Source organism: Phyllostomus hastatus, unplaced genomic scaffold (assembly GCF_019186645.2).
Source record: "Phyllostomus hastatus isolate PE091 unplaced genomic scaffold, TTU_PhHast_1.1 phas_scaffold_501, whole genome shotgun sequence".
NCBI classification, from domain to species: Eukaryota; Metazoa; Chordata; class Mammalia; order Chiroptera; family Phyllostomidae; genus Phyllostomus; species Phyllostomus hastatus.
In genome coordinates, this window is record NW_025334033.1 from 31530184 (window position 1) to 31545899 (window position 15716).

At 50.7% G+C, this 15716-nt stretch overlaps 1 protein-coding gene across 1 annotated transcript in view; it reads right to left on the reverse strand.

Annotated features, from left to right (window-relative positions):
• The window catches only part of ITGA11 (integrin subunit alpha 11), a 117398-nt gene that overhangs the window by 83404 nt on the left and 18278 nt on the right, over window positions 1-15716 (reverse strand). The window contains exon 2 of the mRNA XM_045822838.1: window positions 4412-4523. Within this exon, the coding sequence (XP_045678794.1) occupies window positions 4412-4523 (112 nt within the window). The remainder of the gene's footprint in view (window positions 1-4411; window positions 4524-15716) is intronic.

Below are 15716 nucleotides of genomic sequence, written 5' to 3' on the forward strand. Positions count from 1 at the left end.
TCAGTGAAGATGATGAGCCTCAGTGACCCCAGACTCCCTGCTAGAATCTTCTGGGGAGCTTTTAAAAACACAGATTCCCTGGCCCCCCTGCAGGCCCAGGAAATGCAGAGTGAGGTATGCAAGCTCTGCCTTAAGGACTGAAAGCCAGGTCCGCACCCAGGAGGCAGGAAGAGCCTGGGCTGTGGGGCTGAAGCAACTCTAACACAAGGTGGGAAGTGATGTGTGTCATTCGAGAGAGGGCTAAGGGAAGGTATGGCCATTTTAGGCAAAGAGAAGGATCCAGAAAGTCCTCATGGAGAAAGTGTCTCACAAAGATGAACATAATTAATACCAGATCATATTTTGTCTTGTTTTTTTTTTAATTACTTCAGGGATATTAGTGTTATTTCCTCAACTGGTCTGTGAGTTATTTGAGAGTGAAACCATAGCTTACTGTAATCGATATTTTGCAGTCTAGCAAAATTTATTAACAGATGCTTAATAAACAAATATTGGACAAAACAAATTCTATCTTGGAAAAGATAGCCCCAGTGGAGGCTTGGAAACCAGTTCCACTTAATATTTAACCCTTTATATGTAAAGAATATGAATGCTGTGTCTCTTATGTGTGGGCTGGTGGAGAGAAGTTCAAATAGTTAATTCAGTGTTTCAAAGTATGTCCTTGTGAGCATCTACTAAATGCCAGGGATTATACCCCTGATTTCAGGAAGAAAGACAATGAAACAGGCAATTACTATCCAGTTTGAAACAGGTCTTCTCAGAGGAAGTGATATCTAAGTTGATAAGAGACTATGAAAGAGGATTTTCAATTCCAGCCATAAATAGCTATGAAAACAAGACAAATAGATAAGACTATTTCCAGGCACTGGACAGCAGTCAGTGAAGAGCTCAATGCTTGAGAAAAGACAAGCATAGGAGCTAAAGCCATATTCACTCAATTCTATGAGGGCACTTTTCTCAACAACCACAGGGAAATAGAGTTCGAACAGGGAGCAGCAATCTATTCCCAATAAAAATGAGTGTGTATGTCCAACAAAAAGACATGCATAAAAATGTTAATTGCACCTTCTGGTTAAGATGGAGGCATAGATAGACACGCTTCACCTCCTCACACAACCACAAAAAGAAGTTACAACTAAATCTCAAAACACATAACATCCAGAATTGTCAGAGAATCAAACTGTATGGAAGTCCAACAACCAAGGATCTAAAGAAGCCACACTCATCCAGATGGGGGACTTTTACAAGGACGGAGTCAAAGGAACTCTACCTAATATACAGAAACAAACACAGGGAGGATGCTAAATTGAGGAGACAAAGAAATATGGCCCAAATGAAAGAACAAAACAAAGCCCCAGGGGGAAAGAAAAAAATGAAACAGAGATAGTCAACCTATCAGATGCAGAGCTCAAAACACTGGTGATAAGGATGCTCAGAAAACTCAGTAAGTACAGCAACAACATAAAGGAAGAAATGAAGGTTACATTGAGTGGAATAAAGAAAAATCTACAGGGAACCAACAGTGAAGGAAAGGAGGCTGGGATTCAAATCTACGATTTAGAATATAAGGAAGAAATAAACATTTAACCAAAACAGAACGAAGAAACAAGAATTCAAAAAAAAAAAAAGAGGAGAGAATAAGAGGACTCTGGGACCCCTCCAAATATGCCAACATCTGAATCATAGGGGTGCCAGAAGAGGAAGAGCAAGAAATCGAAAGCTTATTTGAAAAAAAAATAATGAAAGAAAACTTCCTTAATTTGGCAAAGGAAATAAACATACAAGTCCAGGAAGCACAGAGAGACCCAAACAAGTTGGAACCAAAGAGGACCACACCAAGTCACATTGTAATTAAAATGTCCAAGGTTGAATATAAAAAGAGAATCTTAAAAGCAGCAAGAGAAAAGCAGAGAGTTACCTACAAAGGAGTTCCCATAAAAATATGAGCTGATTTCTCAACAGAAACTTTGCAGGCAAGAAGGGACTGGCAAGAAGTATTCAAGGTGATGAAAAGCGAGGATCTACATCCAAGATTACTCTATCTGGCAAAGTTATCATTTAGAATGGAAGAGCAGAAAAAGAGCTTCACAGACGAGGTAAAGCTAAAGGAGTTCATCAACACCAAACCATTAGTACACGAAATGTTAAAGGGACTCATTTAAGAAGAAGAAGGTCAAAGCTATGAATATTAAAATGGCAACAAATTCACAACTATCAACTAAATAAAAAAAACCCCAACAAACTAAGCTAACAACCAGAACAGGAACAGAATCATAGGTATGGAGATCATTTGGAGGGTTATCAGCTGGGCAGGGGAAGGGGGAGAATGAGGGGAAAGGTGCAGGGATTAAAAAGCATAACTGGTAGGTAAAGAAATAGACAGGAGATGTCAAGAATAGTCTAGGAAATGGAGAAGCCAAAGAACTTATATGCATGGCCCATGGACATGAACTAAGGGTGGGTGGAATTGCTGGAGGGAAGGGGGTATCAGATGAAGGGGGGAAAAGGGAGAAAAGTTGGGACAACTGTAATAACATAATCAATAAAATATACTTAAAAAAAGAATGTTAATTGCATCTCTATTCAAAATAGCCAACATCAAAACCATCCAGATGTCCATCAATAGCAGAATGAAGAAATAAATTGTAGTGCATTGCTACAGTGGATTATTACACACCAGTGCAGAAGCATGAAGTATAACACACTTATCAGTGTGTCAAACCTCAGAGACATAATGTTGAGTAAAACAGGTCAGGTATAAAGGAGTATCTATGGTGTGATATCATCTATACAAAGTTCATAAACCGGCAAAAGGAATCTATGGCAATAGGAATCAGAACAGTGGTTACCTGGAGCGGCACTGACTGGGCAGGGGACACAAAGGAGCTGAAAATGTCCTGTGCCATGTTCTGGGAGGTGACGGCACAGGTATAAACATATGTAGAAGTTTACTGAGCTGTATACGTAAGATGTCTACGCTTATTGTATCTAAGTTACACCTCAGTAGATATCAAGTAAGATACTCCTCTATAAAAACATGTCTCTCTCTTTCCATCTCTGTCTCTATCTCTACCTCTACCTCTCTCTCTACCTTTATCTCTACCTCTATCTCTACCTCTACCTCTCTCTCTATAAAATGGTGGGGAGACGTGAGTGGGGAAGGTGGGAGAGGATACCATGGGAGGAGGGAACTGCCTGTGCAGAGCAGATCTAGAGGGCTGGAAACACTGATATAAAGCAATTCAGCTAGTGATGAGTATTAAGCACAGCAAAAGAGGTGGGAGAAATGGAAGAAAAAGAAGTTGGGGAGGGTAGGCAGAGGCCTGATTGGGAAGAGGGCATCGCAGGACATTAACCCCCAGTGTTCTTTGTAGGGTCCCTGAACTTGGCAAGGGCATCTATGAAGGCCAGCCCAAGGCCTTGCCCTTTCTATCTCAGGAAGGAAAGAAGGCCTTGTCTTCTGTCTGCTGAGAGCCAGCCGGAGGGAGGAGAACGGCGACTGACAGTTTATGTGGATGAGGGTCTTACTGGGGTGAGGAAATGATCTGAATCTGATTTGCAGTGATGGCCGCACAACTTGATCAATTTGCTTTAAAAAAATCATTGAATTGTACACTTGAAATGAGTGAATTTTATGATATGTAAAATATTACCCAATAAAGTTATTTTAGAAATCGGAGAACTCTTTCCTCCTCTTTAAAAAAAAAAAGATTTTATTTATTTATTTTTAGAGAGAGGGGAAGGAATGGAGAAAGAGAGGGAGAGAAACATCCATGTGAGACAGAAACAGCGATTAGCTGCCTTTTGTAGGCACACTGACCAACAGGGGACCGAACCCACAACCCAGGCCTGTGACCTGACGGGGAATCAGACTGTACCCACTGAGTCACAAGGGTTAGAACTCCTGCCATCCTCTTGACTGTCCCCTCCCCAAAAGGGCCCTGGGATCTCCCTCCACGCCCCCTGGCTCTCACTTCATGCCGTCACTGTCTGCGTTTTAGCTTGTGAGAGCACTCAATCCATCCCCCGAGAGACACCCCCGAACAGTTCTCCAAGAAGCCAGGGCCAGAGGCGCTGCCCCACTGACGAGACATGAGGCCCTGAGAGGGGCTGGGAGGGGGTAGCTCTTGGTCTCGGGGTGGCTGCTGACTGCTGCCACATAACCAGAAAGAGGAGGGGTGTTCATTCCCATTTCTCAGGTGAGATGATTGAGGACCTGTGAAGTGGAATGTTCAAGGTTTCCTAATCAGGGCAGAGCCTCTGCAGCCTCTACCTGCCAGGGCAACGCATCAAGTCACTGGAAATGGGGGCGTCTACATGTGAGGACTAGTCTGGCAGCCCCTGGGCTCAGGGGCAGGATGGGGGGCCAGGTGGAGAGGTCAAGGCTGAGTGGGTGGCAGCTCTCACTCACCACTTCTTGCCGCTGATGTCATGCTGCTGCACCGTGTAGCCGAAGAAGGCAGCCCTGGGGCCAGGGATGACCCGTGGCTTCTGGGTGTCCATGTTGAAGGCGTCCGTGAACCCTGGGGTAGGGCGAGAAGAGGGTATAGCAGAGGAGTCAGGTGGGTAGAGGTCTTGGCCCCAGGGATATGGGGCCCCATAGCAGGTCCCCTAGCTTGGAGAGTCTGGGAGGGTATACTCCCCTGTCCTTGGGGATCCCCTCTATTAAGGAGTCCCTGCTTGACGGAGCCCACAGTCTGATGGAAGAGGACCAAACCCTTTTCTTGGGGAGCAAAATCCAAAGGGGAGGCACAAAGCCTACTCTTAGGGAGACCCAGTCTGAGTGGAAAGACCAGAAACTTCTCATTTTCAACAGGGGAGAGAAAGCTCCCTTCCTCCATCACTCCTTTCTCCAGCTCTGCTTCTTCCAGCTTCCGCAGGTCTGCTCTTCCAGTTTTTTCCCCTCTCTTTTCCCTCCTCTCTCTCCTTCTCTTCTCTCTCATCTTTGTCTGCTAGAGAGTCAGGGAACTGACTTCCCACCTCCCTCCCGTCAAGCCTGGCATCTTAGTGGCCGTGGCCCCGCCCTGCTGGCTGAACTGGTCTGTGAGGCTCTGCCCAGCTTAGCAGGGGCCCCTATTGGCTGAGGCAGCTGAGGCAAAGCAGAGATGGGGTCCCGTAACCCTTTCACCCTGGCCCCAAAGGTCTTCCCTTTTTGGAAATTCACATGTCAATATCTACCTGGTGGAAAGCCTTATTGCTGAGCCAAAGGCTTTGCCCCTTTGGCATCCTTGTGCCAAGCTACAAGGAGTAATAACTGACATCTGTATGGAAGTTTGGGCATCTGTCATCATTTGCCCTTGCAGGACTCGGGAGAATGCGCAAGCACCGTCCACACTCGGCGGCAGCGGGTTTAGCCCCAGTGAGGTTAAGAGTCTGGCCCAGGGCCCCGCTGCAGGTCAGCGGCAGTGTCAGGAAGGAGGACCTGCGACTCCTTCCCTCCATTTTCAGGGTATGTTTGGTCTTGTTACACACCTAAGTGATATCTTCACCCAGTTGTCAGTACTAACAGGACCACCAAACTAGGGACCCCTGGGGTCGAAGGTGTGGAATCCTACCTCAAACCAAAACCTCCAGATCAGTGAAAACCAATCAACAGAATAGAATTTTATTATTGTCACACTTTCCATGTATAGGGCACTTTATATGTTTCAAAGAACATTCACGTGTATGTTATCATTTGATTGCCGTGACAACCCTGTGATGGAGCAGCCAATGGAAAGCCAAGGGTCAGAGAGTGAGCTGACCTGCCCCAGGCCCCACCGCCTGCTGGGGAGGATCTGGGAATCAGAGGCTTGGACCTCTCCTGGGCACTGGTCCCTGGGCTGAGTGTTCAGGGGTGATGCCCCAGGGCACCTATTTGATAAGGCCTATTGTTTTTGCCATACTTTTTTTTTTTTTGGCTCAGTAAATGGATATAGTGGCCAAAAGTTCCATTATTACAGTCAGAATGAGTTCCCAGAGACAAAACAGAAACACCTTCCAGCAGGGTTGTTAGACATGTGTTATTTCACTCACCCTTGTCAACTGAGGACCAGAGCTGCCTGGAGCAGGACTTAGGAAAAATTCTGAGGTCAAGTCCGGGCTCAGTGGGCAAGGCAAGTGTGATTGATGAGCAGTACCTGAGCAGATGCAAGGGAGGATGGGGCAGCAAGTGCCTGGATAGCTGCCCGCACCCCCAGTCTTCCTGACTCTGAATCTGCCTCATGTATTTAGTGTCGTGGCCCTCAGTGGGGGTGGCAGGGGAAGAGTACATTAGCTGATTAGTGCCTAGTTTACAAAGCCCAGATCAAGAACACTAGCGGCAGCCTGGCTAGCAGCAGGCAGCCTTGGGGAAAAAGACCCTGGTCAGACAATCGAAGTTGGATAGAGGAGCACAAATCCTTGGCCAGTGAGGGCATGTCACAGGGGAGAGAGACACCAGGGCAGCTGTGCAAAGCTGGGAAATGAACAGAGAGGAGCTCACTCTCTAAGTCTGTCCCAGGAATGGACATGCACACACACGGAAACACACTTACACACATACACATGCATGCACAGGCCACACCCAATCCCAGAGTATGGGGCAACACTTTTTCTGGCTGCCTGGCTTCCCCTGGAGGTGTTCCCTGGTGGTCCCTGGTCCTCCCCATCCTGCATCTGACCCCAGCAGGGGGAGGTGGCCGTGAACAAGAGGAAGGCTTGCTCCGACAGTCAGGAAATCCAGACGCAACCCCCCACTCCCAGGCCTGCAGCAACCTAAGAACCGGTAAAGAAGGGGCATAAATTGTGTCTCTGGGGCCTTCGCACTCATAGCGCTTCTGGCACAAGCATCACCAGAGGGCTCCTTCAAAGGCCCATCAGACCCCAGCACTCCTCAGCCGCACACCCTGCTCCCGGTGTTTCCCACGGCCCTCACCCTTGGGGCCGAGCTGCTCTCCTGCAAGGCCCCGCATGAGCCCACCCCATTCCCTCTGCACCTCGTCCCCGTCCCCCCAGCGCATTGCCCCCAGCGCCCCCTGCAGGTCCCAGACCAGGTCAGATCTGTTCCCTGATCAGCATCCTCACCCCCCGCTGTTCTGTCTTTCCCCCAGCTATCCACACGTCCGTGCCCTCCAGTCAGGCCACGCGTCACCCCTAAGCCCTTAGTCTTCAGTTTCCCTCACCGTGTCACCACAAACATGCTCCATCTCCGTTTACTCTCACGTGGCTGATAGTCTGTGATATTCTCATGTTCCCTAAGTGCCCGAGACACTGCGGTCTCCTCACGGGGGTTCCCTCAGTGCCTCAGGTAACGATCTCGCTCATAGTTAACAGCCACACACGTTGGTCGACTGAGTTGTTAGAGACCAGGGCCCGTGTGGCCAGGATGCTTTCTCCTGTCCGTGAGGAGGGGGAAACAAAGCAGTATTTACTGAACACTGATGTATTATTCTAGGCGCTATTCTGGGTATTTAACCATTACTTATATACAGAGTAGTTAAATCTCACACCAACCCTAGGAAATATTTATTACCACACTTCTGGGAGGTTAAATAATTTGTCCCAAATCCCTCAGCTGGGAGGAGGTTGGAGCAGGTCCGTGGTGAAGTAGCTTGTGGCACGTGGGTGGTGTGTAAGCCCTGGGAGATCAGCTCTTCGTGCACGGTACCCGCTGGGGGAGGAGGAGTTCTTTTCGGAGAAGGTCTTCCCTCCCCGCTTCTGGTCCCCGCTCCTCTGCCTTTGGGTTTGGTGGAAAGAAGAAAGTGGGAGAGAAGGCAGGGGCCCGGGGCTCCTTCTCTCCTGTAGGGCTGTCCCCTGGGCTCCCGCCCCCAACCTCCTGGGGACAGGATTAGTGAAGTCTGGCCACGAGGAAGAGGACAAAAGCCCTCAGGGCTGGGTCACTGAGCGACGAAGTTCTGGTTTCTTCCCTCATTTGGCCTTGGCGTCTGACCAAAGAGAGCCGACCAGAGGATGGATTTCCTAAAAGTGACATCAAGCCTGTCACCCTGACCTAAGCCCCGGCAAGACCTCTGCTCGCTCCTCAGAGGGTGCGTGGCTCTCATGCTTGGGGAATGCACTCTGCTCAGAGGTTTGTGGACCCCAAACACCAACAAAATAAAACAAAGTTGTTCTTGACGGGAACCAACGGGCCGACTGCAGAGACACTGGAGGCGGGTTGGGCAGCTTGCCACTTTTCTGCTCTTGGTATTGATGACAGAGGGGGGAAAAACCGCCATTCCTGGGCTGCTCTCCTATGGACTGTGGCCAGAGTTACATCAGCAGCTGGTCCCTTTCTCAGAATCTTGTCGTCATTTAAAAAGCATCCGTGAGTCCCAAGAAGGCACCAAAGCTACAGCGAGGAGCTTAAGCATCACTGGGGCCCATGGTCCTTAAACGCAGGCTAAGGTGGAGGCCACCACCACGTCACCAGGTGGGGCGGGCGGTCACAGTCCCAAAGGCTGAGGCACGCAGGCCGGCACTCGTCTAGAGCTAGCGTCAACTACACAGCTCCCCAGGGCGTGCGCACTGTAGCTCTCGGAGCATCTGCTGAGAGTCCACTGTGCCCCCCACCCCACCCACACCCACCACACCTCTGCCAAACAACTAAATAACTTTCCAGGGATCTTGGGAAAAAGTCCAATAACTCCACCTGGCCTCAAGGCCCTCTGAGGCCTCCCCAGCCTGTGAGAGCTTTCCCCTGCCTCCTTGTGGTCCAGCTACCAGGGCCCCCCTCTCCACTCCCCAGATGCACTTTGCTTCCTCTCACCTTAGGGCCTTTGCCCATGTGGTTTCCTCTGCCTGAATGTCTCTGACGACCTTCTCATTGCCTTGAAATCTCAATACTAATGTCATAGCCTTCCTTCCTCCCCGAGGAAGCCTCCTTGACCCCTGATTATACTAGATCTTACCCAATGATCTCCTCACCCATCATGCCTTACTAACAGGTGACAGGGAACCCTGCCTCTTCTTATCACAGTTAATAATTATATACCATGCGTGTGACCATTTGATTACTCCCATCTCTCCGTTGGGAGAGTGGCTGCGTGAGGGCAGGATGGGGCCTGTTTGCTCATTGCTGGATCCAGCACTGAGCCGGGGCTGGCCCCGAACACTGCTGAGAGGCAAGCAGGACAAGAAGAGCACAGAGACTCTACCAGTTTGGGACCATGCCCACGGAAACTCGGAGAGAAAGTGCAGTGCTGTGAGCAGAGCACTATGGCTGGTGGAGAAGGGAGGGACAGCTGTGTGCTGGGGTGCAGGAAGCTGCTGGAGGCACGATCCGGCCTTGGGGGCAATGTGTAGGAATTGGAGAGCTGGCCCAGAGGAGGTAGGCAGGAATTCTTAGTGTGAATGTGGGACCAGGGACAGGAGGAAAAACACAGCCTGCCAGGTGGTGGTGTTGGGAATCGGCCAGCTCCTCCCTACCCTCCTGCCAGGCTCCTTGAGGGTGAGGCACCAAGCACTGCCCCAGATTTATTTAATCCTCACAACAACCTTTTGAGGTAAGTATATTAACATTCTCATTTCATAGGTGAGGACACTGAGGCACAAAGGAGGTGGGTAACTGGCCAAGGTCTCCTGGCTAGGAAGTGGCAGGGCTGAACTCTGGGCCTCATCAGTCCAGTCCCACGCTGCTTGCCGCCACAGCCTTCCTCATCCCTTTCAGCTCCCACGCCCTTCGGCCACTTGAGTTCCTCACTGTGGTGGTCCCACCCTGGCTTGTGCTCCTCCCTCCCCTTCGTCTTAAAAACTCCCCCGGCCTGGGTCCCACACCTGTAGACCCTGCTCACTAGAGCCCTGCTCAGCCCAGGTCGCCAGAAGGACCAGCCAGAGTCCTGGGGGTCTGGATGGAGCACCAGGCAGCTGACTGCAAGAGGAAGCGACTCTGGGACCCCAGGAGTGAAGAGAGCCAGCAGCTGCGTTGGCTGGGCCCGTGCTTGCTCTTCTGGCCCAGCGCTCTGCTGCAGACACACCTGTGTAAACAAGGCTGTCATTTTCCTTGGATGGTGGGACCTGGGATGGTGGTGGGGGAGGCTGGAATACCACCCAAACTCTGGTATTATCTCCCTTCTCCCGGTTTGACTTGGGCCCCAAGAATCTTCATATCTAAAAGCAAATCTCAGATGGGGGTGGAGGGAAAGAAAAGACCCTGAAACTGGCCTAAGCAAAAAGGAATGGTAAAGTGGACCTCCTGCTGCTGCTGTGCAAGAAAAAAGACAGAACATCCCAGAGTGACACAGAATGAGCTTCAGGTGACTGAGCTTTAACTGCGTCACCTGCACCGCTGCCCCTCTCCCTGGGCAGACTCCACAAGGTGGTGGCTCTGGCTGCCACCAGCCATCTCTCCCTTCTGCCCTGAGGCCATTGTTTCAAAAACAGGCAGGTTTGGGGGCATTGCTGACCAGGCCCGAGGGTCCTAGCCCAGATCCCTGTGATAGGCACTAGTGATACATGAAAGAAGAGACAGGGAGGGAAGAGCATGGTCTGGCTTCATCAGAGCAGCTCCTGGCCGGTTGAGGGGAAAAGCCTTCACTGGGGGCAGGTGGTCTCAGCCCAGGGAGCCCTCTGACTCTGGGGAGAGGTGGGACCATGCCTTTGGGGGCTCGCTGCCCTCATAGGAGACCTAGTAACCATCCTCTCCCCCAGGAATCCCTCAGGAGGGTGGGGTCTGTGCCCTTGGGAGGCCCCCTGTGGGCGGAGAAAACGTGCAGTCCTTCCCCTGCAGGTGGCTGCTTGGGTGGTGGGAAAATCACACTGCATTGTGGGCTGTTCTCTGCCTGTACCTCCCTCTACTGGTGGGGGGGGTGGGTAGTAAATACCTGCTAAGTGTTGGGGTTAAACCTACACACAGAGCAGCGTGAGTTCCACACATCTTCTCCCCATCCCAAGACTCCGATCAATGTGAGAACCAGGACTGGGACAGAGTAAAAGGTGTTGAATCAAAGTGGCAAATTCAGCTCTGCCTACCCCAAACTCACAGCACTGTTCAGCATCAGGTACGAGATAGTTACATGTGTTAACTCATCTACTCCCCGTGACGGTCCTATGGGAGAGGTATTATGACATTCTCTTTTTTTCTGCAGTGAGGAAACTGAGGCACAGTTCCTGTAACTTGCCCCGTGTCACACATCTAGTAGGTGTGAGAGCTGGGACGTGAAATAAGGGTCCCTTTCCTGACTGCATTGTTAGTCCCGGTTTGCAGATCCTCTGTACCCACACCCTTTGCTATGTGACTTCCTGGTTCCTCTCGCTGAAGGGGCAGAGGAGGTCCTCCCCCACCCCTGCCCCTCCAACTTCTCAGCTTTGTGCTGGGCCGCATGTGGCAGACATGAAAGTTCTTAGCTGAGTCTTAGGACACCTCATCTGTCCACGTGATCACCTGCACTTCTGACTTCAATGTGAGAAGTACCGGATTTTGCCATATATAATGTGCATGTTTTTTGCCCAATTTTGAGGGAAAGATAAAGATGTGCATTATTCATAGGTAGCACGAATTCTGTATCTATATAAATGTTTTAAATACTTCTATTTATGCTTATGTGTTAAAAATGTAACTCTAGAAAGCAATAACAATATCTGTATGTGAAATAATACCCTAGAATATGATCATTGGTTTTGTTTCTAAATGTAAATAAATAAAACATTGAACTAAAAAATTAAAGCAAAAGGTTTTTTCCCCCAAAAATTTGGGCCAAAAGTGTGGGTGTACATTCTACACGGCAAAACACGGTACTCACTTGGGCCGGCCCACGGGTCCTAGGAGAAGGATGAGAGTGGCACGTGGGGCAGAGCTGCCCCAGCCGAGCCACACTAGCCATGCCCACCTGGGGTCAGCCACCCCCCAGACACATGAGACCAGCAGGACCGCTCAGCCAAGCTTAGCTAGGGTCCGCTATGCCCAGCCGCCTGTAGACATGTGAGTTAAACAATTACTGTGTCTCTCAGATTTGGGGGGCATATCATAGCATTATTAGAGCATTTGGTAGCTGACACAGTCTAACCCTTAAATGATGGACAGTTGGGGAGGAGGAGACACAATTTCACAGAGTGATAGGCCAAAGACGAAAGGCAAAGGGCGACTGGAGATCTGTGGGGACTCGTGGTTTCTGGAATAGTAACCCAATCATTCGCTTCTCAGGAGCTCACGGGAAGGCCAACACGAGGCAGGGCTAGGGTGAACCTTGCCTGTCCGAGAGTAGTGTGGGCCAGCAAGCAGGCCATGACCTCTCCTATTCCAGCCACACACTGAACCTTGTTGCTGAGCTGTCCTGCCTTGTTGGGACACAGAGTGGCACACACAGAGTGCAGACATGCAAACAGACCCCCAGCATTGATTCTTGGCCCAGGAGCAGCCTCTGTGCAGCAGTGGAGCCTCCACGGAGTGAGGGCCCTCTGGTGCCTCATTGTCTGTCCTTCCAATTACCTGGGGGCATGAGTTCCCTGCCCCCCTCATCCCCACCCTAGACGTTAACCATCAGGTCAAAGGTGGTATGTAGCAAATCTGTTATCAGGGAGGGGTAGCTTACTAGGATTTTATTTTTAAGAGCAATCAGGGATCTTAGAGATCAAATGCTCTAGTGGTTTCCAAACTTTGTTTTTTTTGCACTGAACCCCACCTTTTTGGAACAGCATCTAGGCATGAAAGGTAAACACAAAAAGTTGAGGTTGGGGTTAGGGATAGGGGACAAGGACTGGCTCCATACCCCCAGTGGCGGTCCTTAGACACTTCCTGGGAATACTAAGGTATCCTGCAACATAGTTTGGGAACCACTTGATTGGGCTGAAGACCCTCGTTAAAAGTGAAAGAACTAAGGCTAGGAGAGGGGCGGGGATTTGCCCAAGGTCACCGCTTTTCTTCGTGCCCATTTGATTCACCGCCACTCCTGCGTAACTCTCCTCCACAGCCCTGTAGTTCATTAACTATGTATTTGGGCCTGTGATGTTCCAGGTTCCATGCTGGGCAGTGGGGACACAAAGTCCGGGAAGACACGACTTATTATCTTCAGAATCTACACCCACATGGCATGTGTGGGCCAAGAGGCATGTTTGCAAGCCACCAGAGCCTGAAGTGAGGCTGAGAGAAGGCTGCACAGGGCAGGGTGATCTGGGTTCTAATCTCAGCTCTGTCATTAACTTGGCCATGTGTCCGTGGAGAGTCACGATGCCTGTCCAGATGGGGCCTCAGTTTCCTCACCTGTAAAACCAGATGGTTCAAGCTCTCTGGCATCCACGGCCCAGCCCCAGGCCCCAGCACATGCATGAAAGTTTCTCTTAGGCAAACTCACAACCAGCTTCCAGTTTTCGGCATGTGAGTGTCTATCTTGAGTCTCTGCAAACAGTTTAGAATTGGAGGCCAAGCCTTTTAGAAGAACGCAAACTCGTCTTAATGCTGGTTGGAATCAAACTCATTTAGGAAGGGAACTCTCCAGGAAACGATCATATTTTGCATTCTTGAGCCAAGGGGAAGGATTGGAGAAAACTATCACCCAGTGCTCTGAATTACCCAGGTCCCGCTCCCTCTCTCTTCGCTTGAACCATGGAGAACTTGCCCCAGGACCCTCCTTCCCTGACTGCGGCTCTAGGCAGACCCAGGTGCCAGAAGGACTGAGGTTTTGGTGGGGGTCCAGGCAATGTGGTCACCTTCCCAAGAAAGTCCAGCTCTGCCCTGGAGCCGGAATGTGCTGCTAAAGCCTCAGCAAGGTTTAGAGCATGTGGGCAGGACTCCACAGTTCCCTTCGGACCACTTTTATTTCAGAAACTGTGGAGACCTCTCTCCCTAGAATCTTCTAGGAATGGAAGCCAAGACCCCATCAGTGAGGAAAAATGACTAGAAGTCTATTATCAAAGTCAAAGGCCAGAGGATGGACTCCTGACTTTAGGACAGCTGGTTCTAAGACATGGAAAAGGGGACATGGGAATGTCAGGGCCGCTCCCCGAGAGCTAGGACTGCGTGGCAGGTAGACAAGGCTGTGTGTCCGGAGACCTGGGATTTCCCCTGGGTTCTGCCATTAGCACTAGTGGGACCTTGAACAAGATAGTTTTTCTCTCTGGATCCCCATTTCCCCTTTAGAAAATGAGGAAGCTGGACCAGGTGGTCTAAAGACCTTCCTAGTTGGGATGTCCTGGGTCTCTGTGCCCTTCTCTTCTGGATTCATTTCCAAATCCATTTCCCTCGGGAGGGGAGGGGCAGGCAGATGGCGATTGCCCCTGCAAGTCCCTGTTCGGTTGGCCTTCAGGACTGACGCCGTTCCCTCCCACTCCTCTGGCACTAGCGTCCGACACAACTGCCCCTCAGCTTCAGGCCACTTCTAAGGGACACTCTCCTGTCTGTCCCCAGCATCCGGCTGAAACTGCCCCCTGCTGGAATTGGGGGCTGTGATGCCCAGCCAGTTCTTCCCATCAGGCCCGATGCCCCACTGTGCTTTAGGGCAAACTGGGCCAAACGTGGGTCTTCTTAGGAGAGAAACAGTCCCTCCTCTTTCCTCTTGCAAAAGGCCACTCTGTTTTCTAGCTCCTCTAATCAACTCATCAGCGTCTTACTTCTTTCCAAAATGACTACCCTTCTAGATGTCAGGTCATGTCTCTCTGCTAACTGGTCATTACCCACTGCCTTTTTCTCTGAAGAAACGCCGTGGAGTTGCCATCCTGCTTCCCATGCATCCAGCCACCGAGATCACCAGCAGTCCACCATCCTTCCTTTTCCTCCCCTCTGTTGGATAGAACCATGTGTCTGGATGGACTCTTGTATCCTTGGTTCTCCCGGCCTCGTGCAGGTCAGAACATGGCTCACTGGGTGTGCGTGCATATGTGTGTGCACATGTGGGCACATGTGTGGCCAAGCGATTAGCCAGAGTGGACAGGATGGAAGGGGTAACGACAGAAAGGAGAGAGTTTTGGGGACAGAGATGCCTTCCATGTGAGGGACCAGTTGTACTCCAGTCTGGACAGAGAAAAGAAGGGAGAAGGAATTAGTGTGGAGGCTTCCGTGGAAAGGCGTCACCTTCCCCACTAGCACACCACTTGTTTCTTCGGAAGTGTCTCAGAGAAGTGATCTCATTTGGGAGCTGGTGTGTCCCCAGCCCACACCCACTGCTGCTCTGGCGGCGAGCCGCATTGAGTGCGCCAGCAGCTGTTTCGTGGGTGCCTGTGGCCACATGCCTGCCTCCCCCAGGAGGAAAGGCCCCAGAACAATATGAGCATTTAGGTCCTCCTAATGTTAAATATGTGAGAAAGAACACAGCAGGATCAGCAAGCTTCCTCCATGTATGGTGAGGAGCGGATGCTATCACTAGATGAGCTCCAGTTTCCTCTGAGCTCCGAGCCTTGAGGAAGCCCTCACGGGGGCACAGAGGTGTTAAGTAGGAAAGAGCTTTTACAGCCACGATCTCATCAGGTCTTTACAGGCGGCCTCCGACACACTGTCTGCACAGAAGGAGCACTGCCACTCTCTCCTCCACACCTTTGCCCTCAGTTTCCCCTACCTACCTGCCTTCTTTTCCTGTCGGCCCCTATTCTGCACCTATCTGTCAGGCCAATCGACCCACCTAGTCCCCATCCCCCCACAACTTCCCTGTCTCCTGACGCCCCTCCTCATCAGGTGGAAAGTCCAGGGGACAGGACCCATGCCATGTCCTGCCCCTGCCCCTCCTTGGTGCCTAGAGTTTCACATAGTAGGCAGCCTGCAGGCATGAAGTAAACACACACACCAAGGGTGGGCTGGGCCTCTTTCACCAATGGGAAGTGGAGGCTTACGAAGG